General features: G+C 48.6%; 1 protein-coding gene across 3 annotated transcripts; it reads right to left on the bottom strand.

The window, feature by feature from the left end:
* Nucleotides 1–118: 118 nt before the first annotated feature.
* Nucleotides 119–27,528, bottom strand: RNFT2 (ring finger protein, transmembrane 2). Of its 3 annotated transcripts, none has more exons than XM_077307492.1 (10): nucleotides 27,449–27,528; nucleotides 25,238–25,685; nucleotides 21,754–22,232; nucleotides 21,003–21,079; nucleotides 20,074–20,174; nucleotides 15,211–15,364; nucleotides 7,920–8,069; nucleotides 6,285–6,350; nucleotides 5,229–5,330; nucleotides 119–3,961 (listed from the first exon to the last, which is right to left on the bottom strand). In XM_077307492.1, the coding sequence occupies exons 2-10, from the start codon at nucleotides 25,318–25,320 to the stop codon at nucleotides 3,827–3,829; spliced, it is 1,347 nt and encodes a 448-aa protein (XP_077163607.1). In that variant the 5' UTR covers nucleotides 25,321–25,685; nucleotides 27,449–27,528; the 3' UTR covers nucleotides 119–3,826. The 3 variants fall into 3 exon arrangements, with proteins under 3 accessions (XP_077163607.1, XP_077163609.1, XP_077163608.1); XM_077307494.1 differs by lacking the exon at nucleotides 27,449–27,528 and adding an exon at nucleotides 26,929–27,185; XM_077307493.1 differs by lacking the exon at nucleotides 27,449–27,528 and adding an exon at nucleotides 26,891–27,185.
* Between the last annotated feature and the right edge of the window lie 64 nt (nucleotides 27,529–27,592).

Consider the following 27,592-nt stretch of genomic DNA (forward strand, 5'->3'; position numbering starts at 1 on the left):
AGCTTATAAATCCGGTTTTATTGGCGTTTGGATAAGAAACCCATTCAAATGAAGCTTACACACAGGTTTTTTTGCTGTTTAAAAGTCATGGCACAAACACTCTCTTTTAAACTGAGAATAAGTTCCGTCAGTGTATTTATTTTGCATAAATGTTTGTAATATGTATGCTTTATCCCGAGCTCAAGATGTCTATTTTCGAACGATTATGATTAGGGGGGAGATGCAAGAAGAAACAACGGAGAAGGAAAGACTGCCTAAAAGATGGGACAACAGAACGTGTGTAGGAAGAAGGTGCCCATGTATTTGAGCATTTGAAAGCATTAGTTGTTGTGAGCCCATGTTCTGTGCCTTGAGGTTTTCACGCCTCTCTCCAGACTCGGGAGATCTCAATACTTGAGGATTTTATTTTATTTTTTAAGCCAAGGTTCTCAGTATTCAGAGCCAGTGTTGTGCTGCTTTTGTTGGCACTATCAGAAATGTAGAAAGTAACAGTTCTTCATTTCTGGGATAAAGATGCAGCCTTCCCATCCTGCTGTGTTCTGTTCCAACACTCACTCCTTAAACACTGTATAATTGCCCTCCTCCTCAAAAACATGCAGCTAATGCTCTTCTAGTAAGAGACGGCAAAACTCCTGAATGCCTTTGCCCTGTGGGGTAGGGTTGCCAGCTTTGGGTGGGGAAATAGCTGGAGATTTTGGGGGCGGAGCCTAGAGAGAGGAGTTTGGGCAGGGTACAATGTCCATAAAGTCCACCCTTAACCATCTTCTCCGCTGGAACTGCGTTTTGTCTGCAAATCAGTTGTTATTATAGCGGATCTCCAGGCCCTATCTGGATATTGGCAACCCCACTGGGTTTTTGCAAGGGTTCCTTAGCCTTGCTGGGAACAGCTGGGGTTGAACTCCTTTCTGGTCCAGGACCGTTTTCATAGCAACGTTTTTACTTGTCTGTACTTCTGCTTCCCTGACCAGGCCCAAAATCTTCCACAAGGCCACCTGACCAGGTGAGACTCCTGTAGCTCAGCTGACTGATGGGATGAGTCACGTGACACTCCCAGTGGTAGGTGAGTTACACATAATGTCTGCATCATGGATTTACCATGCTGGTTTGAGAAACGAAAGATAGCATTGGTTATCCGTCCCCTTTAGCTGTAAGACGCCACCTGCATTGATGGTAGGCTTAGCATAAATTTCCGGATGCCTTTTTAATAATATAAAGAAAAGGTAATTTAAAAAAGAAAGAAATCCTACCTTTCCTCAAATGGACCCAAGGTGGTGTATATAACTCCCCTTCCTCCATTTTTATCCTTACTGCAGCCTTCAAGGTAGGTTTGCCCAGTGACTTGTCAAAGCTATTTAGAGAGCTCCAGGGCAGGAGGTTTAATCCCCATGAATTCCCAGTTGCTGGCACGGGCTCATGGGAATTGTAGTCCATGCGGCAGGGGCCATGGGCATTTGGAGAGCCACAGTTCGGTCACGCCTTACATAAATTGTCCCTATCATGGTAATGGCACAGCCTAGAGCCCTGGTAAAGCATGCCCATTCTCTCCCCCTAAGCCCCTATTCTCTGGCCCTGACCATGAACCCGGACGCCATTGTGCTAAATCCAACAATGCAACCACAACACTGGCTCTCATAAAGGAAGTGGCACCCATGCTTCAAGTGCCTGGATTAGCCCTAACCGATCTGAGTATTAATCTGTGGAAACCCTTTTCCGGAATCCAAGGAATTGACCATCTATTTAACATGGGGTTTCATCACCGCCAATTAATACAAAGCAATGAGTTTCTGAGAAGCGCTGCTGACCGCAGGAGGGAATAAATGAAGACTTGGCATGCAAGGCTATGTTCTCAGAAGGTAGCCCAACATTAACACCTATTTAAATGGAGATTTGACACCGCCATACTCCGGCTCAGCAGGGACCGGCTGGCTCACTCCGGAAAGTAATTGCGCCCCCTTAGAGGGATAAGGTCGCCTACAATTCACCTGGCTTTGCCAAGTCCTCGCCAGTTGGGAGTGGCCTGTACACTTTTAAACATTACATTTACCAGACTGCGCAAATCGAGACGGTGTGGTATGTGTGTGTGTGCGTGCTTCTCATACCGCCCTCCTGATGCAAAACACAATGCAGGCAAACCAGCGATAAATTAATTCTGGGTATCCATGGTGTATAAGTGCAGGGTAGATGTTAGCTGGCATTCTAAACCTCTGCTTTAGCATTCTAGCGGGCACGAGAGTCCGTGGGGGGAGGGAACTGACTCTAGAAAAGGTTCTGCCACCATACGCACGTTAGTTTTTAAGGTGTGGCAAGATTCTGCCACTGCTGATTTTCCTGCAGCAGATTAACAGAGCTGCTCCTCTGAAATGTCAGCACAGAAACACTATGAATGCCACTGACTGACGGGGAGTGATACTCATCGCCCAGCTTCCAATAAAGTTCTGGAAAGCAGCGTTCCTGAAACCTAGCTGGCTGGGAGCGTGCAATTCTCTGAACACCACACCTCCCTGCAAGCCACTTTACATGTTCAGCCTCGCCTGTTGGTCTGCTCACCATCTATGTTAGCCTTTCTCAATTTTTTTTTGGGTTGAGAAACCCCTGAAACATTCTTAAGGTTTTGAGAAAGCCCAGAAGTGAAAGAATATGGTTGGGAAGCACATCTTGTGCACATGCCCATCCAGGGCCCCTCCCCTTCCCACCCCATCCAGGCCCATCACTGGTCATCTAGGGAAGGGGGGCAGGTTGACCACATTTGGTCATATCACCCAATAAGTATTTAACAAATTTAAATATATATAAATATTTAAAAAAATTAACTCACATCTATTCGGGAACTGCTTCAAGGGCCTTCACGAAACCCTGATTGAGAAAGCCTGGCTTATATATTACAGGAATTTATTGATTTTCCATATTTTCCTATGTATGACTTTTTAAACCATGGTTGAAATGACCACAGATCTCTGATCCTCCCTCAAAGAACCTCTCAAAGAGAGCCAGTTTGGTGTAGTGGTTAGGAGTGCGGACTTCTAATCTGGCATGCCGGGTTCGATTCTGCGCTCCCCCACATGCAGCCAGCTGGGTGGCCTTGGGCTCGCCACAGCCTGCTCTGACTGAGTGGCGATATCAGGGCTCTCTCAGCCTCACCCACCCCACAGGGTGTCTGTTGTGGGGAGAGGAATGGGAAGGCGACTGTAAGCCGCTTTGAGCCTCCTTCGGGTAGGGAAAAGCGGCATATAAGAACCAACTCTTCTTCTTCTTCTCCAGGACCAGATGTGTGGGAGGAGCTGGATCCACATGGGCCTTTAACAATTCTGTATTCTTCATTCGCCAAAGTTTTTGTTTTTTTTGCTTTGCACCCTGCGCTTACAGCAGGGCCGTTTGCTGAATTCTGGGAGGACTGCTTCTGTCTGTTCCGTGCCTTTGAGGCGATGGCAGCCGTCCTTAAATCGGAGCGAGGAAGAAAGGGGAGCACGAGAACCGAGGGACGGGGCTAACACTTGAGAAGAGCTGAAAAAGGGAGTCAAAGCAGACTTTGCCTGACAAAGACAACAACACAAGAGAACAAAACTATAAAAGCCAGACAGGCACATTTAGCAGCGCAGTGACCCCTTTGGGTAGCAATGGAAAGCAGCACAGAAACAAACATATAAATTTATACTGGGGGAGTCATACGAGTGGGACACTGACCACAGTGCAAGGGGAATGTATACGGTGCCTCTGAGAGGGTTGCCATGTGACCGATATCTTCATTGAGGCCCTGAGTAAGACAGGCTACGAGCAGACTGGATGAGAATCTCTCCAGCCCATTTCATTCCCCTTAACGACCCGGAAGTTAATAAACCTGGAAGTGGGCCGAAGTGGTGCCATCTTTCCAGCAGCGCACCGTTTCCACGGCCACGGAACGGCAGAGCGGACAGGTCTTCTCCCGGTCGAACCAAAGGCACAGGCATTCCTCACAAAACACGTGCTGCCAAAATATAGCGGGGAGGGAAGAGGACTCTGTAAATTCAGTGGCTTCGATCCCACGATATCCATCCGTAGAACAAGACTATCTTGCCTCCGCGTGGCCTGGATAGCCCAGGCAAGCCCCATCCCGTCAGATGTCAGAAGCTAAGTAGAATCGGCCCTAACTAGCATTTGGAAGAACGACCTCTTAGGGACCCCAGGCTTGTGACTTCGGGGCAGGTAAAGGCAAAACACCTCCGAATGCCTCCTTGCCTGGCATCCAGACAACCTCAGGCACTCCTGGCTGCATTATACACCTGCCATACGATAAATAATGAATAATAAATTGTCCTGACAGTCTGACTCTCAGAGTATGTGGGACACATACTGGCTCTGGAGCGACTTTGTCAGGGCCCCCTCCCTCGCAAACACACACACACACACACACACAGACATACAGAGACTTCCTCTCCCCCTCCTCCCTGCTTCCTTCCCCCTCCCCTCACTCGCAAACACACACAGAGACTCCCTCCCTTTCCCCTCTTGACCCATTGGTTTCCCGACCTCTCCTCCTCCAAGCAAGCAAACCTGTGTGCACACACATTCACTCTCTTCCCTTCTCCCCTCCAGCTTACCTACTCCTCTGCTGCTGCTTTGACCCCTGCAGATCGCGCATGAGCAAGTACGCATGCATGTGCGAGTACATGTACATGCGCAAGTACGTGCAAACACTCACTCCCTTTCCCCCTCCTGCTTACTTGCTCCTCCCCTGCTGCCTCGGCCCCCGCGGGTTGCACAGCGGCTGCCCAAGCCCCAGAGGCCAGCAGTGGTCTTTCACAGCAGCTTTTTGGAGGCTATTATTTTGGTGGCTGGAGAGCCAGTTGGTGTAGTGGTTAGGAGTGCGGACTTCTAGCCTGGCATGCCAGGTTCGATTCTGCGCTCCGCCACATGCAGCCAGCTGGGTGATCTTGGGCAAGCCACGGCACTGATCAACTGTTCTGACTGAGCAGTGATATCAGGGCTCTCTCAGTCTCACCGACCATACAGGGTGTCTGTTGTGGTGAGAGGAAGGGGAAGGCGAATGTAAGCTTTGAGCCTCCTTCGGGTAGAGAAAAGCGGCATATAAGAACCAACTCTTCTTCTTCTTTTTCTACCGGGCCCCACAATCCCACTTCTGAGGACAAGTTCTGACCGTGACTGTGTTTGCAGCCTCGCTCTTCTGTCCAGCTTAAATACCCCTCACTTGTCCGGACGCATGTCACCCCACAGGGGGGAAAAGGATCATTAACCTGGCATAAGAGGATCAGTGGTTCCCGGAACTCAGCCTGGCAGATGGCACATATGTCCCCAGCCTCACTGCACTGCTGGCTAGTTGCACGGACTCCATAGTTCTGGCAAAGGAATAAAAGGAAGACACTAAGTCTTGGAGATGGAGGATAAAGTAAAACACAATTTCCAGTTTTAGATCACCGGCTTCGACGTCGGCTATTCAGTGTTTTGCCGGCTTGACCAAGACCCTGAAGGGGTTCGACCATAAAGGGTATATTGTGGGACTCAATCACAGAACCAAGGAAGGTGGAAAGCTGGATTGTTTCCACCTCGAGGGACTTGCTTAGAGAATCAGAGTTGGAAGGGGCCAGACAGGCCAGCTAGTTCAACCCCCTGCTCAGTGCCTCAAGCATCCAGGATAAGTGTCTGTCCAGCCACTGCTTATAGAATTATAGAACCATAGAGTTGGAAGGGGCCAGACAGGCCATCTAGTTCAACCCCCTGCTCAGTGCAGGATCAGCCTCAAGCATCCAGGAGAAGGATCTGTCCAGCCACTGCTTATAGAATCATAGAGTTGGAAGGGGCCAGACAGGCCATCTAGTTCAACCCCCTGCTCAGTGCAGGATCAACCTAAAGCATCCAGGAGAAGAAAGGGCAACACAATTCACCCCTCACTTTCACCTTCAGCTATACAGGAACACGATATTAGGCCAAATGTAATTGTGATTTGGGGGTTGGACTAGATGACCCTGGAGATCCCTCCCAACTCTAGTATGATTCTATGTTTCTACACATGTAGAAGAATCACATGGCAATGAGGTGGTAGAATCCTGAAGGGGCAGAATGGACTGTATTCATTCCACCAAGGAAATAACACAAAACTACAGTTCTGGAATATGATGAAGGCCAGGAGATCCATGTATGTTGGTTTAAGCTCTTTGGCCGAAGGGCAGAATAAGAAAATGTGACAGGCTGACCTTGTGGGAGAAGCCACTTTCACAAAAAGACCTTCCCTGTAATTGGCGAGACATCCAATTACTTTAATTATAAGAAACGAAGCAGCTGCTGATACCCACCTGAGGAGTGCACAGGACCTTCAAGGCTTTCCTCACGCTTCCCACACGACCACAGATGTCGAAAGACTGGAACAGAGAATCAAGGAGAGGAGTTGTTTGTGGAGGAAATGCACGGAAAAGACTGTCCCTCCTTAAGGACAGAGGATGCAGTAATGAGGAAGGATCCGGGTGTCAACTACAAAAGAAAGGACTCGGTCGAACCACGCAGAGTTAACTTGTGGAACTCAGATTGAGCAAAGATAGATTTATCTATTTATGTAGGGAATTTATTTATGTAGGGACCAGGGCCAGGGCCTTTTCGGTCCTGGCTCCAACCTGGTGGAATGAGCTCCCGGAAGAGCTGCGGGCCCTGCGGGAATTGTCATCATTCCGCAGGGCCTGCAAGACGGAGCTCTTCCGCCAGACTTTCGGTTGAGGCTGGGCAGCAAGAAGATCTAGCCCCCCTCACAAATGTGATGGTTGCGTCTGTCATCTGCCCCCTCCCTTTCCCTTCTTAGGGGGTGTGGAATTGGGTTAGCTATATTGAATTTTGCCGCCATTCTTGTCGTAACCTTTGTATTAATTGTATTATGTTTAATTGTGCTTGTATTGTTTTAGGGGAGTGGTTTTTATGTGACCCGCCTTGAGCCTCCGGGGGGAGGTGGGATATAAATTAAATAATAATAATAATAATAATTTCTAGGCTGCCTCTCCAGAGGCTTGAGGCAGCTCTTCAAAGCGAAACTTAAAACACCCTAAAAGTTGAAGTGTGTGTGTTTTTTTAATGATACAGCAAATGCCCAGTTTTGTCCAGATGACTATATTTTAAGATCAATTCAGGTGTTGGTCTGTTATAGAATGAGGTTTGAGTCCAATGACACCTTTAAAACTTTGTTGGTCATAAAGGTGCCACTGGACTCCACTATATTTTACCATGTCTTTTACAACTATTACAAAAAACCCTGTTTGTTCACCAGGCCTTTGGAGGAAGCAAATTTTTAACCTGGAATAACTGAAGCAGGAAAATCAATTTTATTTCACTCTGGTTTTTGCTCCAATTGGGCTGCAATTTTCAGAGTTTGCTCTCTTTCATCATGCTATTTATTTTGTCTCTTCACAATCATTGGGCCACTGATGCTGCTTTTGTGACTTTAGGTGCTGTTTTTTTATTTTCATGACATCAGCCGCATTTTATCTAGATTCGAACCCAGTAGCACCTCAGAAACCAAGAAGATTTTCTTGAGGCCGACCGACTCAGAACACCTGCTGGTCCCCCCAGACGCCCAGCCATGACTCTCCCAATGTTACTGTCAATTGTTATTTATATTATAAATGTGGTTTTGTAATCTTTTGATGCTTTATTGAAAGTTGTTTTGATGTTAATGTTCCATGTAAGTTATATAATGTTCAATGTAAACCGCCCAGAGCTGCAAAGAAATGGGCGGTATAGAAATCTAAATAAATAAATAAAATAAATAAAATAAAGATTTTCTGGCTATACGCTTTCGAGAGTTAAAACTCCCTTTGTAAGATATCACCATATTTTATAAACTGAGATTCTGCTTACTGAGTAGTTAGATCCTTTAAAGCATCTATACCAGAAAAATAAAATCGAAATTTGTTAATTAACAAATGGAATCTCAGGCTGACCCTTACTTTGCAGAGGCTGTACAAGATAAGGAGAACCCCCCCAAGGATATAGCTGCTGGATGGGTCATCTCCCATGATGTATTTGTACCACAGCTGGATGGGGACCAGGGAACGGAACAGCTGGCTCAGTTCTTCAATGACCAAATAAAACTTGCCCTGTAAGACACGCCGGGGGTGGGGGATGGGGGGAGAAAGCAGGTCATTTATCATAATTTCACAAATAATGAATTCAAACAAAGACACACAGAGCAATTAAAGGAGTTTGTTCTTGGACTCGTGAATGACCAGTTCTAAAACAAAAGTTGGGAATTGTGACAGCAGAAATATATATCTTAAAGCTCTTTCTTAGAAAATCCTGAACAGAATGAGAAATATTTTCCAGAGAGAATTCAAAGTCTGGGCCTGCAGGATTCAACAGTCTAAGGATCTTTAAGGATCTTGCTTTAGGATCCTTTGGGCTGATCCTGCGTTGAGCAGGGGGTTGGACTAGATGGCCTGTATGGCCCCTTCCAACTCTATGATTCTATGATTCTATTATCTTGGTAGTCACCAAAAAAATAGACTATACATTCCTAGGTCTCCCTCATGATACACTTATTTCATTATATAATTTATTACTAGCAGAAAAGCCTGTCGCATCTCTGAATACAACGGGTGCTAGGCCAACCCCTGCCTGCCCCAGGCAGGCCAGCCAAGGTCTGGAAAGGTCTCAGTGGGCCTTTTCGGGTTGGAGGAGCTGGGGGGGGCAGTCCGTTCCCCCCTTCTGCGGCCCCCAAGAGGCCTGCCAAGGCCTGTGAAGGACTCAGCAAGCCTTTTTGGAGTGGGGACAGAAGGCGCAGAAGGGCAGCTTAAAAGGGCACCCAGTCCAGAAACCTCAGGCTTGCCATATAATAAGAGAATATCTTCCAAAAACTTTCTCGACCTACGAGACAGTCTGGCTTAACAAAGCACATCTCCGAGGGACGTGCAAAGCAATTTAGATCAGTGTTTACCTCCCAGCTAGCTGCACCCCCGGGGAAAGAAAAACCAGCTTGAAAATACAGACATCAGGAGATGTTGTTATCCTTATGCCGTTCGCTCCACCTGCAGAATTCTTAGCCTTGTTTTGAAGAGGGTTTTCACTTCCCTGATGCCTAATGGCGCCGAGATGCCATCTTACAGAGCTCAAAGAGTAGCAGTCCCCCCCTCCCTCTGGGTTGTGCTCTTGGGCCTCTCTGCCAGCCTAACCTACCTCAAAGGGTTGTTGTGAAGATAAACAAAGTCTGGGAAGTTCAAGAGGCCACGGATGTTTCCCTAAGCTTCTTCAAGAAAGGGTCAGATTGAGTTTTAGCCCAGAGGGCTTTCGGGGGATTAAAAACACAGAATCCTAGAATTGGAAGGGACCTTCAGGGTCATCTAGTCCAACCCCCTACACAATGTAAGAACGCACAACTTCTTGCCTACCCACAGTGACCCCGATTTCATGCCCAAATGATCCGTTCCACCAAAAATCTCCAGAATCCAGCCTGGCCTGGAGGAAATTCCTCTGGGCACAATGCCACCAAACCCACCCCTCCCCCAAAACATCCCTGCTGTCCAACTGAACTGATCTCAGCAGCCTGGAGCCAAGCTATAATTCTGGGGGATCCCCAGGGCCCACCTGGAGGCTGGCATCCCTACTGCAGACTCCCTGCTCCAAGCGCTGATGGGCTAGTCCAGGTGATGCAGGGCAAGCAAACTAGTACAGAGGGGCACCAATCAACCCCCCCTCCCCCCATGCATTAGAACCAGCTTTTCTGCCTTTGCTCCAAAACGACCTCCCCCCCCCCGCCCCTCCAGCTTCGTGTCTTGCCACTTTTGTACCTCTCACCCCGCGGGGAGGCAATGGGCTTGCAGCCAGCCCCCCCTGCCTAGTCCCAGGGTCAAGGGGGCAGAAGAGGCGCTCATTCCCAGCGCGCCCCGATGGGGCGGCTCCCCAAACGGGTCGGGTTTTCGGCGCGCCGGGTTTGGAAGGGGGCGGCGACTTGCATCTCCGACGGCCCTGCGCTTCGAGCCGCGACCCCGTTAAGCTCCTAGTGCAGGGGTTGTCAAACTGCGGCCCTCCAGATGCCCGTGGACTACAATTCCCATGAGCCCCTGCCAGCGAACGCTGGCAGGGGCTCCTGGGAATTGTAGTCCATGGGCATCTGGAGGGCCGCAGTTTGACTACCCCTATGGCTCCACTGCATATGTGTGTCTGTAGGGGGGTTGTTTTATTTGGGGGGGGGCAGCGTGCAACATCTCTCTCTGCCAGAGGGCAATGTTTTGCAGCGGGCGCCCAGCCTTGCGCTGCGCTCTCGCTCCGGCCGTGCAAGCGCACGTCCCGCCCGCCTTCTCCAGCGCCGCCGCCGCGGCCGGAGCGAGGAGGACGGAGGAGCCCCTTCGAGCCCCGAGGGGGAGGCGAGCGGCGAGCGGCCCCACTCCCCGCGGAGCCCCCCGGATGAGCTCACTCCGCCGGCCGCCGAGCAAATGGAGGCCTTCGCAGAGCGCTCCGGCATCCGCATGATCTCATCCGCCCCCCTCCCTCTCCCCCTCCCCCTCCCCCGGGACGCCGAGTGAGGTCACGCCAGCCCCGCTCCCCCGGGCCCCGCCAAGAGCGAGAACTGCAGCGGCAGCGCCCGCCCCTCCCGCCCGCCATTTAGGAGATTAGACGGCGCGCTCCGGGCGGCCGAGCAACCCCCGGGGGTCCTCGCGCTTGTCACCGAGGGGCTCGAGCCCCCGCCCGCCCGCCCCACTGCGAGCAGGACTTTTAACAAGCACATTTTTTTAGACGGAGGGATCGATGCTATAGTCACAGTTAGATATTTACAGTTATTGAGAGATGAGAGATATGAGAGAAGGTCGATGAAAGAGAAGATCTCTAGATAGATCTAGATAGAAGACAGAGAGAGAGAGAGAAGACAGAAAGATGAAAGAGAGAGAAAGAGAGAAGCTATACAGGGTAGAAAAGACTATCTCTCTATCTCTCTATCTCTCTATCTATCGAAAGAGAGAAGACAGAGAGTGAGAGAAGGCAGATGAGAAAAACAGAGAGACGGTAGATATGAGAGAGTGGATATATAGATAGTAGAAAGAGAAGATAGATAACAGATAGGTAGACTGAATAGATACAGATGTTATGGATAACATCTATATAGATAACTCTTGTGCTCTACTGTGCTGCGCGGTTAGGCAAAGAACGTCTTACACGTAAGGCCATGGGATTTTACTCTTGATGCGTATTCTCACGCAACTCCTACCTAGTAAGGACTCTCCAATAGCTCTGGATGTGTGTAACATCAACCAGTAGAGACAAAGGGTTGTTCCCATTGGGGGCACTCGCAGACGGTTCCCTCAACTGTGCAAAGGACATTTCAGGTTCAGGAAACAGCATAGGGGAGGGAGTAAGCCCCCTGTCCCCAAGCACAATGGTCCCAATCCAAATTCCCATATGTTCAGGAGTTCTCAGCGCCTAATTGAAGGTCCTTGCGGTCGCTACGCTAGAGACACAAATACTTTGTCATGTCTGCATTGGCCCGTCATAGCCAGCTACAAATGTAAGCTGCTATTAACTAAATTAACTTGTGGGGGGGGGGGCTGGGAGATTTGGGCTCAAACGCTTCCAACATTCCCTCTCTTTGTATAAAGCAGATTTTTTCAACCAGGATATCGTGTCACCCTGGGGTTTCTTGATGGCCCTGGAAGGGTTTCGTGAATGGGGTGGTTCATTAATTTTTAAATCTAATTTTTTAAAATTGTTAAACATTTATTAGGTGATATGACCATATATGGTCATGCTGACCCACTCACCCCCTCCCAAAATGGCCAATGATGGGCGTGGAGGGGATGGGAAGGGGAGGGGCCTCGGGAGGACATGTACACACAGCTCTGCTTCCCAACCATAGTTTGCATGATCGCGCCATTTCTAGGGTTTCTCGAAGCCTGAAGAATGTTTTCAGGGGTTTCTCGGTGTTAAAAAAAAAATTGGGAAAGGCTGGTGTGAAAACAGCATTAAGAACTTGCAAGTTTGCAGCAAATCTCAGTTTCCAATCACATTCAAGCTAGCGAGCTATAGTTAGTGCTTGCTCTGCAAACCAGGGTTCCAAAGATTATCCTCGGTCCAGGATTCTGACTTGCAGGGCTAACAAAGCACAGCTTACAAGGTCAGAGGGAACAGCAAAAGGCAGACCTGCTGTGAAAGTGGAAATCTCGAATTAACACCCTTGCCCTAGGATTCCCCCTGACTCCTTCACACAGGGGTAAATCCCATTACCACTGAACCTGGCTGATCTCTTTCAGCCATCCACTCCCATCTCTCAAAACTTCTACCATAAGGCTGTTGCACAGGTATTGCAGACAAACCAAAGTTTATGCAGAAAGTCAAATTTGTTAGTTCTAACACACAGCGGAACCAGGGTTTGCTGCATAAACCACATCTCAAACAAACCTCGGCTTATTATGAATTCTGAGGGCAGCCATTACTTGGACAACATAAAAGACACTCACTTTCTTTCCTCAGCGGAGAAGCAGCATGAAAATTATCCAGAGCCTTGCAAGAGATTAACTCACCCACCAACATTAGAGTTTTTCTTGGTCCCCCTCTCCAAAATAGTGTCCCCCAAAGGACATAATGCCTAGCATTCTAGCAGCTGGGCTCGCCTTTCCCTCCCTTGGCTAACTCTCCCGTTTGCTGAACGACCTCCATTAAAAACAAAAAGAAGCAGTTACCATTTTGTTCAATATAAAATGAATTAAGACAAATTGAAACGGGCCGAGCCATGTGGCTCCTGGAGGTGCCCATTGTTTCCCGCGCAGCAAATGGCAGTTTCTCATTTACACCGCTAAGCACCGACAGCTTGGTGGGAGGGGAGCTGAGAAGTAAACAGATCTATTCGGCACGAAGGCGAGAGATTGGGGGACACCTGGTGCCCGGCTTCCTCCCCTTCCCTGCCGCTGTCCAAACTGACTTTTCTGAACTTACAAGAAAAGAATGCGGTGCTTTAAATATCGTAAGAATTCCCCGCAGAAGTAGCACAGTGGAACATGAAATCTAAGAGCGGACCGAGGCACATGGGCAAGAGCATGTGTAGCCGTGCTAGTCTGCCTGTAGCAGCGGAACAGAGACAGAGCAAGGGGTACAAATGAGAAGCGCAGGAGTCCGGTAGCACCTTGAAGACTGACGCAATTTGTAAAAGGGTAGGAGTTGTCGCGAACCACTCACTTCTTCAAATAGAGCAGAAGTGACTCACGAAAGCTCATACCCTGCCACAAATTTGGATAGTCTTTCGGGGAGGGCGATATATGAATGAATGAATGAATGAATGAATGAATGAATGAATGAATGAATGAATGAATGAATGAATGAATGAATGAATGAATGATGGCTGAAATAAATTTCCATGTACAGAGGCAGTAAACCTCTGAATATCAGTAACTGTGTTACTGTAGGCTTCCAAGAGGCATCTTTGATCTGATTCATCAGGTGCCTTCTTACATTATTGAACACGGTAACTCAATAGAACCTTCAGGATCAAAGGAAGTATACCTCTGAGTACCAGATAATTCTGGAGAACAGAATGGGGAAGAGATGCCTTGCTCAGGGGTCTTCTGGAACAACTCAGGGAGGGGATTACTCTGGGGGAAAAAGATGCTGGACTATAAAGAACTGTATGAGGTTACTCCATAAATTCATCTTTATCCAATTGTGAGCATCCTGGGGCATACTGCTAGGGACACACAAATGAACTTGAAGTCTCTTTGGCCACATCAGTCAAGGCAGCTTCATTTATTTTACTGCCGATTGGCTTCCCGGCCCACATACAAAATGGAGGTGATCTTTGCCCTCTCGCTCTCAAATGTGATATTCTTTCCTACCCACAGGTAACGAAAGAGTCACGTACGAAGAAACCGGTTTCAGGACACTGCCCCATAAACCTTTCCTGCTTCTCTCAGCAACCCTACGCTTTGGAAATGTCCTTTTTCCAAACAGGGTTTTCAAAGAAGAATGCTGAGATGGTTGCAGGGTTTCAAAATCCCAGGCACCGGAATCACCGTTTACGCAAACACAAAATCCTGGTTTTAGTCTCTGGTCTGCATATCTATTACCCCGCAGCCCCGATCGCAAGTTGTATGCAGGGGTGGGGAGGAGAAGGATAGAACCTGGAGATGGTCCACATCCCCAACAAAGGAAAGACTTTTCAAAACATTTCGGAAAGGCATCTGTGCTGTGAGCCATTAGAGGGCCCTTGACAGATGCAATCTTACCAGCCTCATGCTACGGTTAAAAATACAGATGCAGCCTCTTTCTTCTGCGGGACAAGGATTAATGAGGACTTCGGATGGTGCTCAGACAAGAAAGCAAAGGCTGCAGCCCTTTTCCAACTCTGCAATTTGTCTTGAGCTGACGATCTACATCGTGGCACGTCGGATATTCTTTTTTTCTTTTTTGCAAGCTGGATTACGCCATGACCCAGCCCATTAATCTCCCCAAATAAAATAATAATAATCATTATCATCAGAGCGAAGGGAGAGGAGGGGAGGGGAAAAACAACAATCCCTGGACTGTTGCCAGAGCTAAATTAATCGGCCTGGCGAGCGGGACGTACAAGAAGGAGCTCTTCCAATCCTACCTGCTCCCGCAAAAGCCCCATTTAGAATCACTTCTGCTCCCAGCTTGGAGGTTTCAGCGCAAGCTGGGCAACATTAAGGGAGTGCATTTAATACTGAGCCCACCATCTATCTTCATCGCGGAAGGATGCTTCCGCAGACACGGGAAGAAAGAAAATAACTGGGATGGAGCTTTTGCAAAAGACGTGCGGAACTGCCCCCAAACCGTCTATCTTGATTTGTTTTTTTCCCCCCTTAAAAACTTCACCAAAAAGTTTGTCCAAGTGAGATTTTCATGATGCGTGAACGCATAAAACATTCTTACATCGAGTCAGACTGGTGGTCCGTGTAGTTTTCTGCTTCCAGTTTTTCCGGCATGGTGTAGTGGTTAAGAGTGGCGGCTTTTAATCTAGGGAGCTGGGTTTGAATCCTGCTCCTCCACAGGCAGCCAGCTGGGGGACCTTGGGCTGGCTTCATGGGAACTGTAATCCAAGGACATTTGGAGAGCCACCATTTGGCCACATCTGCCTTATGTTCTTACAAAGCTCAAAAGGGAAGCCGTCACCCACACGGGGTCATTCTGGGCCTTCACAGAATATAGGAACACAGTCAAACAATAGGCCGAATATTTGCACAGCCTACTGAGAGCCACACCAACCCTCCATCATGGCACAAAAGATACACCTTTCTTTACCTTTGATTTGACGGCAAGGACAATTTTGGGCAGAGCGACGACCAGGCATTTCAAGGCGATTGTGAGGTATTTGAGTACAAAGTCGGTTGTCCCCACAATCCACATCAGGTCAAAGAAATCCAGCTTCTCCAGGTTGGGCTTCAGGAAGATGAGGCTGAAAGGCAAGACGGTGATTACCTGAAAGGATGCAGCAGGTGAGACCTGACACCAAAAGTCTGGCAACTCCTTGGGGGGGGGGGAAGGAATCGAGGATTCCACAGAGGACGAACAAAGTCTGCTGAAGAACAAGCAGCGCGATGTCCTTCTACTAAAAAGCAGTGGGTGTGTGGAGGATTTGGGGATCTATGGCAAATTCTAGAAAGTACAAACAGAATGTTCTGGAGTGAAACTCTGCTATTTCCTCCTCCCCTTAACCATTGCAGGTTTTGCATTCTGAGTGTTGGGGAAGACCTTTGGGACGGGAAGGGAATGGGATGCACAGAGATGTAGTAAGAAGGGGAAAATTAACAGCATCCACCCCCCTGCTAGTTTGGTTTGCAGAATTTGAATTCTGCTTGGGCATGAGAAGCAGCAAGTCTTATTTTGTACTTCTTATGACACAGGCCTGCAAATAAGGAAGGCTTTTTATGTGGCTGAATAGTGTCAAATAGCTAGTCAATCCATAGATTCAGAATATCCACAGCCATTAAACTGGATACTCAGGAAGAGAATCCACAAAACTTAGTCTGGATGTGGCCTCAGTGTGGTACCATGTGGAAACTTAACCAGGCTTGCGTGCAATAAATAAAGAAATGTATAAACGGGGGGGACCCAAGCTAAAAATACTCACAATATGGGCACAGCACAACAGGTAAAACTAAAACCCTAAAAAACAAAACAACAACCAGAATGAGAGATTTTTTTAAAAAAACACAATTGATGCAGATGAAGGAAAGAAATGAAGAAATGAAGAAATAAACCGGGAAATAAACAGAAAACTGAAAAGAGAAAGTCCTGGGAGACTAGCAAACTGAGGATAGCATCTCGGCTCCGTGTATGGAAAGCAAACGGACGGGATGTCTCCCACCTCTGCCAGGTTCTGACCTGAGATTCTGGTGTTGTGCATTTGGCAGGGGGTTGGACTAGATGACCCAGGAGGTCCCTTCCAACTCTATTATTCTATGACACTATGATTCTATGATTCTAGGTGCCAGGAACGCTGCTTGCATAACAAGGATTTGGCTGGATGGCTGCAAAACCCGCTTTCCCAAATTTAATCCTGCCTTATCCAAGGATTAATCCTGCCATCCCTGTCTTACCCAAGGACATTTCGAAAGGGCATGGGACCTATTGGCTGAGGCCACAGACGCTATGCTTGAATTCTAGGTATCCAGTAGTTGGTATCCTATGCTGTTTGGTTCACAAACACAGATGAGACCACTTTGGCCAGGCAATCCTGCATGCCTCTGGTAAGAATTTCTGGGTATCTCTTGCAAGGGACAAGAACACAACATACCCCTTTCATTTATTAAAACATTTGCATATCCTTGCTCCCCCCCCCACACACACACACACCCCGAAAGGGATTCAAACTTGCAGCTCCCTCTGCAAGGAAGAACATTCCAACAGTCCTCATTGACCAGGGACTGTCCTGGATTTCTTGTACTGATTGCTACTAAATTACCGTCTGCATTTCGCTTTGGGGAGAGCTACAGGAAAAGGGCTGCTTCTTAAAACGCTGGAAGGAATGGCAGTTACTGTTGCTTGCACCCTTCTCCCCCTACCCAATCTCCTGCATAATCTCAGGGTGGGGGAAGGAGATGAATTTCACCCATGAAAGAACACCCATGAAAACTGAGATTCACAGCTTGCCTGGACTGAACCAAAGCAGCATCTCTGTATCCTCACAGAAACCAACCTGACATCTTCCAGAAGGTCCCCAAAGCTGAGGCCCTCTTGCTCTCCGTACAAGACATCCAAAGGTTTGCTACAAAAGAGGGAGAACAAACTCAACCTCCTCCCCCTTGTTGCTTGCTTAGGTTTCGTAGGGATGCTATTTCTGTTATCCACGGCCTTGCCGCCCGTGAACACGGAAGTTCCACTTAGCTATCATGGCTGACAGCACTTGATAAACCTCTGCTTCCATGAAAGGGTCTAAGTCTCCTTGTAAAGCTGCCTGTGCAAACGGCCATCATTCTTCCTCATGGCAACGGGCACCATAAATCAATTCTAGGCCATGCAAATAAAGACCACCCTTGTATTTCCTCTGCCCTGACTCTACTCCATTGGCTGGCCTTGAGTTCTGGTATCCTGGCTGAAGAGTCTCCCTCTAGCCTCACGTGATGCAGCTGGTGAGACTCACGTCCTTTACAGACAACGCATACCGAGAGCCAGCTTGGTGTAGAGGTTAGGAGTGCGGACTTCTAATCGGGCGAGCCGGGTTTGATTCCACGCTGCGCCTCCAAATGCAACCAGCTGGGTGACCTTGGGCTTGCTACAGCACTGATAAAGCTGTTCTGACCAAGCAGGAATCTCAGGGCTCCCTCAGGCTCACCCACCTCACAGGGTGTCGGTTGTGGGGAGAGGAAAGGTGATTGTAAGGCGCTTTGAGACTCCTTTGAATAGAGAAAAGCAGCATATAAGAGCCAACTCTTCTTCTTCTCCCACCAACTGTGCAGAGATACTCCCAATATACATGGGCACTGTGCTGAGCGAACCAGAGCAGCACACATACAGCTCTGTGGGATGAAAGAAGAGTTGGTTTCTATACCCTGCTTTTCACTGCCTGAAGGAATCTCAAAGCGGCTTACATTCACCTTCCCTTCCTCTCCCCACAACAGACACCCTGTGAGGTGGGTGAGGCTGAGAGAGCCTTGTTATTACTGCCTGGTCAGAACAGCTTTATCGGTGCTGTGGTGAGCCCAAAGTCACCCAGTTGGCTGCACGTGGAGGAGCTGGGAATCAAACCCAGCTCGCCAGATTAGAAGCCGCCCCTCTTAACGACTACACCATGATGGATGCAAAGAGACCGCTGGATTTTCCAGGCTTTGTATTCATGGGTGGTCAATATACATGCTCTCCACATTCATATATCATAGTGACAGGCAGCACCATCTTCTGATCCAGGCAGCTAAGAGACTCTGGGAGTTCGTGACAGTATTGTCTTTAAAGGCAATCATGTTGAATGGTTTTGTGACTTAGTAGCTCTTCAACCCAAAGAATAAATGAATGTCAAACAGGATCTTTCAAAGGAAATTAGCAGGAGGAAGAAAAGAATCTTCAGCAATGGGGAAGGATTGGGAAATGGGAAAATGGCCATTCAGGGCCCCTCCCCTTCTCACCCCCCGCCCCCAGGCCCATCATTACCCATTTTGGGAAAGGGCTGAACAAATGTTTAACAAATTTTTAAAACATATTTAAAATAAATTAACTCCCACCCATTCCAGGGCTGTCAAGAAACCCCAGGGTTTCCCGAAACCCTGGCTGAGAAAGGCAGGGATAATTTCACTTAGTTTAGACCACCCTCCCAGCGAGCTGGTTCAGAGTAGTTAACAACCCAATATAAAATACAAATTACAACAGATAAAAATTATTTTAAATAAACAATGTCAGCTAAAAACAGCAACGATCCATTCGTAGAATGTCTATTGTGGGTGTTGAGTTCTCCCGAAAATTCAGGATGATTTGAGGTGGAACGTTGCATAGATACATGGACAGCTGAGCGGTTGGGGCCATAAATAGGTAGGTAACAAGAGGTTAACCAAAAGCCCGTGAAATCACACCCAGCTTGGGTCTTTCTACAAACAGACCCAGTGGTTGCCTCTGACTCCTAGAACTTTCAGGTCTTCCTTTCTCCTTGCATTTCAAAGTCACCCGAAGAAGAGGAGAAGGGAGGGACCCAGAGAAAAGGGGAATTATAGGAGCTTTTGCGGGCCAGGAAAGTAGGCCGAGGACAGAATCGCACATATTGATTCGCGAGAGCCAACCCAACCTTTCGGCTGCCATCTCTAATTGACCAGGCTGACGCAACGCTCTTGGCTTTCAGATAATCAATGTGCCCAACAGAGAGGATGATTTCATACTCTTGTGGTCAGTGAAATGCCCCCTCAGCCATTCCACCAGGAAGTGCAGTGCCCACGCAATCTACCTAACCTGTACTCTGCATCCCCTCCCCCCTAAATCAACTGCTAGTTCCCATGATCTGTTCAATTACACCAGTGGTTCTCAATTGCCATAACGCCGCAACCCCAACGGGGGCGGTGCGCGCACATGTGGGGGCGGCACGTGCTCAAGCGCGCATGCAAGCGCACAGTGATCTGGAGGCGGCCAGTGCCAAGGCTCCGCCAATGCCGGCACCACCAACCTCTCCTGGCGACCCTGCGGAAGGGGCCAGGTGACCCCACTTGGGGTCGGGACCCCAAGGTTGAGAACCACTGAGTTACAGAAAGATCAACTCAAGGCAGTCTTCAAAGGTCCCTGACAGCTGCCCTGCTTGGTGGAATTAGCCCTCTCCTCTGGGGGTTCATTAGAGATCTAGGCCAAAGTGACACTAAAAGATGGCAAAGTTGTACGAGACTTTCCTTGTTTGACATTCAACAATACTTGTATTCTTGGGAAATATGTAGAGTTATTGTAAATGGAATGCGCTCGTTCCAAATAAGAGATGGAAATGAAAAGGCAAAGAAGGAAAATTCAGCATTTCCACCTGATCCTGGTCTATATTTTTTCCCAGCAGAGGACAGCATTCATGCTTCCATCTCAAGAGATCAAGGGGCAAGCGTGACATCAATACACCCCTCCCCGCAACCATCGAGAGAGTGCCTGCTTCTCTGCTCTTTGGGTGGGACCTGTACATTTCCATGAGGACACAAGGTGTTTGCTTACCTGTTGTACAACTGCTGCGAGCTGAATGTATACAGCAGGTACAGGGTGTTCCCTATGAGAAAGGCCACGATCCAGAAAACCACCAGCACTGACCTCTTTTCCTGAGGAAGGAGGAAAAAAAGACATATGAAGTCGTCTTATACCAAGAATGTGGGTCCACCTAACACTGCTGTCTGCTTTGGACTTGTGTTTGCCCTGTAAAGGTTTCCTAAAGAGGGGCGGGTTCTAATCTGGGGAACTGGGCTTGCTTCCCCGCTCTTCCACAGGAAGCCAGCTGGGTGACCTTGGGCCACCTGCAGTTCTCTCAGAGCTCACTCAGCCTCACCCACCTCACAGGGTGTCTGTAGGGGAAAGGAAGGGTGGGTGATGAGACTCCTTCAGGCAGAGCAGAGCAGAGCAGAGCAGAGCAGAGCAGAGCAGAGCAGAGCAGAGCAGAGCAGAGCAAGAAAGCAAGCAAGCAAGCAAGCAAGCAAGCAAGCAAGCAAGCAAGCAAGAAAGAAAGAAGCTCTTCCCCTCCTTAGAATATCCCAGGGACTGGACCTAGGTCTTTGGGCATGTCTATGTTGTGAAATGATTGTGCTCTGTCACTGTGGAGCTTTCCGCACAAGGACCAGCTTGTGTAGGCTCCTTGTTGCTACTTCAGTTGCAAAGGGGCTTTCACATGTTTCTCCGGCCATTCTTTGTTTTAAATTAGCAACTGAACAGCATATCTATATCAATGTATGGTATTATATGCACCAGGTTCCCTAAATTCTTACATTTCATTAAATTAAAACCCAAAACAGCAAGGATTCCTTGCTGAGACGTGCCCTTATTCCTATATTTCTGCAAGAATTCAGGGAAGCTGTTGTGGGTATCGGTATAACAGTATATCGATATGCCTCCATCCAACCTAAACAAAAGCAAGGGACAATGGCCACTGCACTCACCTTCAAGGAGACCTGTTCTCGTAGAGTCGAGTTTGCGTACGCAAATGTGCTGGCCATGCCGATACACAGAGCGATTCCTGCAAAAGTAAGGGAGAGAAAGAGACCTAGATCAGTTTAGGCTGTTCCTAGCTAGCAAGTCGCTTCGGCCCACAGTCCGCATATCCAGCCGCTGAAGATTCTGGGCCTCAGTTGTGCACATCTGTGAAATGGAGCCATTAGCAATCAACACCCAGCTGAACAAATCAGGTGAGGAAGGGAGCAATAAAATAACACAAAATGAACAAATAAACACTGAAAGGCATGTGTATTATTATCTATTCACTGCCCAATAGGTGGGTAGAACTGGGCATGGACTGGATGTTTGCAAGCAGCACCCCTGTATTGTCAAGGTCACATGACTCAGTCCTCTGCTGTCTGACCTGAAGTTGTAAGAGACGCAAAACCTTCATGAGATCATCCACTGCCAGGTAACTCAAACCGGATCACAGCTTAAGGCAGGGGTAGTCAAACTGCGGCTCTCCAGATGTCCATGGACTACAATTCCCATGAGCCCCTGCCAGCGACTGCTGGCAGGGGCTCATGGGAATTGTAGTCCATGGACATCTGGAGGGCTGCAATTTGACTACCCTGGCCTTAAGGAATCAGAAGGCCATTTAGACACAATCTTTGATCACAAGCACCACTGGGACGGTCGACAGTGACAGTTCTGACCCGGCAAAGCAACACTTAGATTCTTAATTTTGGGACTTACCTAGCTTATGCTGGAAACAGACTTTAGCCAAGAGAATCATAATGAAGGGAAGCCCCTTCTGCAGCCAGCAGATCACGGCCTTCAGCTCCGAAAGGGCAGGGGCTGGAGTCCCCGGCTGGTCTTCGGCGCCTTCCTCGGCATGTCCGTGGCGGTCACCCCCGGCCATGTGCAGCAGGGAGGAGCCCCGCTGGTGGCTGTGGTGGTAGTGGTGGGGCTGCGGCCGGTGGTGGTACGGCACTCCTTCCATGCGGCTGGCCCCTTCTTCCCGTGAGGCCGGCATCTGAATGAACACCTCCCCGCCGCCTACCGAGGACCCGAGGACCAAACCCGACTGGAAGGGGCTGGCTGTGATTGTGCCCGATGGGATGCCCCCCAGCCCTGAAAAGAGCTGCTGAGGAGAAGGGGGCTCGGCCTTGTGACTCTCAAACACGCCACCTTCGTCCACGCTGGTCTCGGAGCTGATGGTCTGACTCCGGCTTCTAAGGCACACCGAAAAGAACAAAAACAGGGAGAAAGAACCCGGCAATTGGCAGCACCTGAAAATCATCATCTCACCCCAGTCATCGTGCACAGCGCATGTTCTACTTTCCTAATCTCAACCTCTGGCCCTTCCTGTTACAGGATCTCAAGCAGCGTGGCTGGGACAAATCTTGCCCGCAGTCTTGTACAGCAGCCACCAATCAGAGCTGATAATATTAAGCAAGGATTGTTTTGGTACCATATAAAGAAGCATCATATAACCACAACGCGGCAGAGGAAAGCAAGGCTGTGTGGTATTGTGCCATAGAATCCAGCCTCCAAGCTGGCCTTTTTCTCCAGGGGATCTGACCTCTGGAATCTGGAGAGAGGTGTCAGTTCTGGGTCGGGAAATGGAAGACATTGGGGGCGGAGCTGGCAGTGGGCGGGATTTAAGGCAGGAAGGGACCTTAGTGGAGTCTAATGCTATGGGGTCCACCCACCAAAGCAGCCATTTTCCCCAGGGGAACTGGTCTCTTTAGCCTGGCGATGATCTAGAAGTCCAGAGGATCCCCAGGTCCAACATGGGGGCTGGCATCTCCTCTCCCTGCTAGCCATGACCTGGAACACACAGCTGTGTGGCTCAAGCCTCTCTCGGGAGCAAACGTGAAAGGCGGCAGGGCCACAGAACTCTGCCGATCCTATGCTGTGGTAGACATTTACCAAAAAGAGAGGCCAGACGTATATACTCCCCCCCCCAGTGGAAATCGGCTCTCAGCCTCAAGGTTTGCCACGATTTAAATTAGGGGTAGTCAAACTGCGGTCCTCCAGATGTCCATGGACTACAATTCCCACGAGCCCCTGCCAGCAAGTGCTGGCAGGGGCTCGTGGGAATTGTAGTCCATGGACATCTGAAGCGCCGCAGGTTGACTACCGCTGATTTAAAGCATCCTGATCTGGATAGCCCAGGCAAACCCAGCCTAGTTAAGATCTCAGAAGCTAAGCAGGGCAGAGCCTGCGTAGTATTTGGATGGGAGACCTCCCAGGAACACCAGGGGTCACGAAAGGGAGGCAGGCAATGCCAAACGACCTACGAATGTCCCTTGCCCAGCTGCCAGACTACACTTGGATGGCCTGGTTACATGACACACAGAAGCAATGTTTTTCTAATCACTTAAAAACTGTCCTATAACAGTTCCACATAAAGAGATTTCCTTCCAAAATGCCAGCGATGGTCCGAAGCCGCAGAGCAGATGCCACAGAGCTGCCGCCTCTCCCGAGCTTGGGCCCCTGGAGCAATCCCAGTTTAGAACTGGCGTGCTTTGGGGAGAGGTCTCCTGGTGCCTCCCCACAGAATCCAGCATTCTCCCTGGACTTTGTTCTTAGCTCTGAGCTCAAGTCTCCTGATATCTCCCAAACAGGGCAACGTCCCAGAGGGCACCGGTCCTTAGCAAGTAGGTTCTTCACCAAAGGTTTTTATAGCTACTCCCAAAGGCTGGGCCAGAAAAACACACACACACACACACACACACAAACACGGCCAGCATCAGCCATGAGGTTAGTTAGCATCTGGCTCGATGCTTCTAAACTAGCAGCATTACGATTCTAATATAGTCTTCCAAGGTTTCAGGAGCCCAATCCCCCAACAATGACATATGCCCTCCTTGGGAATGTGTGGCACACGCATAGAACATCTGAAGCACCTGGTAGAGAGGCCAGGTGTTCTCTGGAGTCACACTCCTGTGATGCAGCAAATAAAAAAACTTGGCAGAGACCCAGAGTGGATTGGAGGCTTATTTTAACAGGACAAATCCTGGTGGGTCAATGCATTGGAAGGTTGGTAAACAGAATCATTCTTCTTCTGTCCAGATGGCTCCCATCTTGCCCCGCCCCTTCCTCCTGGGCCACAGCCCCAAATTAATTCTGCCCCCACCTGCTGTCCGGAGGCAGATATGAAGACGGATCGATCCAAAGAAGCAGAAGAAAACAGGACCAATGGAAGGCATATGAATAAAGAGGTTTTATTAAACCGAAATGGTGTCAAAGTCTCTTATTATGAAATCAAATTGGGGTCAAGTCATTCCATCAGGTGGGGAGGGCGAGTTGGGAAAAGGGGTGGGGACCTTATGACAGAGATATGTCAGCATCTCTGCCGGAGACATATTTAAAAGAATAATTCGGGGGCTACAAAACATTTTTCAGCCTGCGAGCACCTCTGGAACGCTACCACAGGATGGTGGGCACAACCACAAAATGGCCGAGTCCATTAAGGCTGGAAGGGAAAGCTGCGGACCCCCAGGAGTCTGTAAACTCCTGACTGGGAATCCCTGGCTTGAACATAAGAAGATGCCATCTAATGTAGCCATTCATTGTGTTAGATAGTTAAGCTAGCATTCCTTATTTTTCTGAACATGCTTAGTTTTAGAGACTTCTGTGGCCTACTGATAAATTGATATTCTTCAGCTTGTTATTTTTACAAAAATCTGTTTCTTGTGCACAATTGGCCTGAGAATCCACAGTATCCAGTTTGTGATTCCTTGACAAGCTGTCACAAAGCATTCTTCAAATGGCAACAGCATGTCCAGTAGAGCAGGGGTGGTCAACCTGTGGACCTCCAGATGTCCATGGACTACAATTCCCATGAGCCCCTGCCAGCGTTTGCTGGCAGGGGCTCTTGGGAATTGCAGTCCATGGACATCTGGAGGACCACAGATTGACTACCCCTGCAACAGAGTGTATTCTGACACTCTTAATGTATGGGTTGGGGGGGGATGATAATATAGAGAGTCTTCTGACATCCAGGTACTTACACATGGTATGGGGAGTTCATCTATCTGTCCAACATCTTTGATAGTAGAGTTGACATATGCAACAGGAACCTATAGCCTGCCAACCTGCCTGGGTCCAGCAGCCACATCAAAACATCTGCTCCTCACTGCCAAGAACCCAGAACTGGTTTTGGAAGCCCAAACTTCCATTTCTCTGGCACATTCTCATGCACAGTAACCACAACATTCAAAGGTCTCACCTTTCAGGAAGAATGCTATCAGTGATGCTGCTGTGTCGTCTCTGCATCTTCCTTAACACTTTGAAACACAACACACTCAACATTAACGAGGCCGATCAGCGGTGCCCAGGAGGACTCGTGGAAAGGAGTAAGAAGAGGCACCCATTCACTTGGCGGCACAGGTCACAAAGGAAGAATTGGCCCAGAACAATTGGCAAGTCACCAATGGATAAAAAAATAAAAGCTGTAACTCTTCAAAGCTTGGCAGCTAATGTATTAGTAGCAGCAGAACGATATCTCCAGGAAAGACAGGGGGAAAATGGATTTTCTTTTTGTTTGGAAACCCCATTGAAGCTGATGGTCATTTGAGGTTTAGGGAAGACCCGAGATCTTCAGGTTCTGAAGGAAGCATTTGAAGATCGAGACACTTGTCTGAAAGATGGTCCACATGTGAAGAAGGTCTCAAGGCCTGTGGGAAAGAGGAAGAGAAAACTATTAGAAAGCCCCATTTAAATCAAAAGTCAAAACAGGTCTCTAAAAACTGTTTTGGATATTGCTACTTTTTATTTAGGTCCTGGGACCGTAATGACGTGGGCACTGCCCAATAGCTGGCCATCACATTTGCACAACAATGATTAGAAGTGCTAGGAAGGGAAGAGGTTCACGTTTGCCTTGTAAAAAAATTACAATTTAGTTATTATGGGGGGAGGGAATATCCTCCTACAAGCATAGACCAGCTGAACTTTGAAAAAAGTGCAATCTGACAGATGATTCTAAGCAAAACCGGCACACCTAAATCTGTTGAAGTAGAGTTCATTTATTACAGCTGTCAAGCCAGTTTGTAATAAAAACAAAAAGCAAAACGGAATACAAAACAATTGTTTACCATATAATCAAAACAACAAATAGGCCAAGAAATTGTAATGCAATAACCATTCATCAACAGAGGGGGGAAAAGAATAAGCCTGAAAATAGCTAAGAATAGGAGATGACATTGAAGCAATCTCTTGAAGTCCTTGGGCTTAACTCTGCAAAGGACTGCGCTGTAAAACTGACAGGCCCATTTTATAAGGATAAAATGACACCATGATACGTCTGTGTCAACTTCGGCCACTCTTCTCCCCTCTCCAGAGCAAAATCCCACCACGGAACACATGAAGAAGTTGTGGGGGGAAAGAGCATTATGGCATATTTCTTGTTTTCTAAACTGAGCCTGTTTGCAGAGAAGGGCGTTCTATAAATTTAATAAATAAATACAAGAACTCAAGAGCCCCTATACAATTACTCCCATCCTACAATCACTCTACTGGCTCCAGTTAAGGTACTGGCTATTGCATACATGGCCTTGGATCCTCACATCTGCTAGACCAAGGGTAGTCAACCTGTGGCCCTCCAGATGTGCAAGGACTACAATTCCCATGAGCTTGCTGGCAGGGGCTCATGGGATTTGTAGTCCATGCACATCTGGAGGACCACAAGTTGACTACTGCAATCTCGACCTCTCGACTACCGCAATCTCGGCCATAAGACAACTCCAGCATTCTACACCATCCTTCTGTCCCAACCTAACCCACCTCTAAGGGCAGCTGTTGCAAGGACAAAATACAGAAGGGGATAAACAGTGTCATAAGCAGCTTCTTGTCTCTCGGGGGGAGCAAAGCAGAGTATAAGTACCTAAATCAAGCCTTCTCCTTGACACTCTAGCTTTCTACCTGCAGGCGTGCTGTCACAGTGAGCGGCAGCCTCGAATATGGACAACCCACTCCTCCTGCACATACAGACAGCTAGGTCGCAGTTCTCTCAGAGCTCTCTCAGCCTCACCTACCCCACAGGGTGTCTGCTGTGAGGAGTGGAAGGAAAGGCGACTGCTTATCACCTTGAGACTCCTTGGGGCAGTAAAAAGCGGGATGGGGAAGGGGAAAAAACAACCAGTTCTTTTAAAATTATTATCTTCATCATCATCATCATTGTTATATTTATATCCCGCCCACCCCGAAGGCTCCCTAAACAAGTAGCTTCCACATAGGCGCAGAGCAGGCCTCTCAGAAGCCCCCCAGAACCCTGCAGGGCAGTTGCTATGGAGGAGGAGGAGGTGGGGGGAATGGAGAGGAAGGGGGCCCAGCCGCCACGATGCAACCCTCCAGTTTCTTCTTTCCAAGGAAAGAGAGGGAAAGGGAGCCCATTTTGCATTGCTGCCCCCCTCCCGCGCGTGCACGAAGACCCCCCACTCACCTGCCCCTGCCCACTGAGCTCCCCTTTGCTCCTGCAGCTGCAGCCAGCCCTTGCATAAGCTCCTCCCTCCCCCGGGCCTGGCCATGCACGTGACTTCCGCGTCCGCCCCCCCCCCCGCTTCCCTCTTCCTCCCGGTTGCCCCAA

This window comes from Paroedura picta, chromosome 13 (assembly GCF_049243985.1).
Source record: "Paroedura picta isolate Pp20150507F chromosome 13, Ppicta_v3.0, whole genome shotgun sequence".
NCBI classification, from domain to species: domain Eukaryota; kingdom Metazoa; phylum Chordata; class Lepidosauria; order Squamata; family Gekkonidae; genus Paroedura; species Paroedura picta.

Bases quoted from the DNA above. Each gene is read 5' to 3' on its own strand.
- RNFT2 (XM_077307492.1), bottom strand. From the start codon at position 25,320: ATGTTGAGTGTGTTGTGTTTCAAAGTGTTAAGGAAGATGCAGAGACGA. The intron at 21,080-21,753 runs GTAAGTCCCAAA...TTACTTTTGCAG, and splicing joins CTGTTTCCAGCATAAGCTAG to GAATCGCTCTGTGTATCGGC. The intron at 5,331-6,284 runs GTGGGTATCAGC...TTCCTTTGCCAG, and splicing joins AGGTCCTGTGCACTCCTCAG to AACTATGGAGTCCGTGCAAC.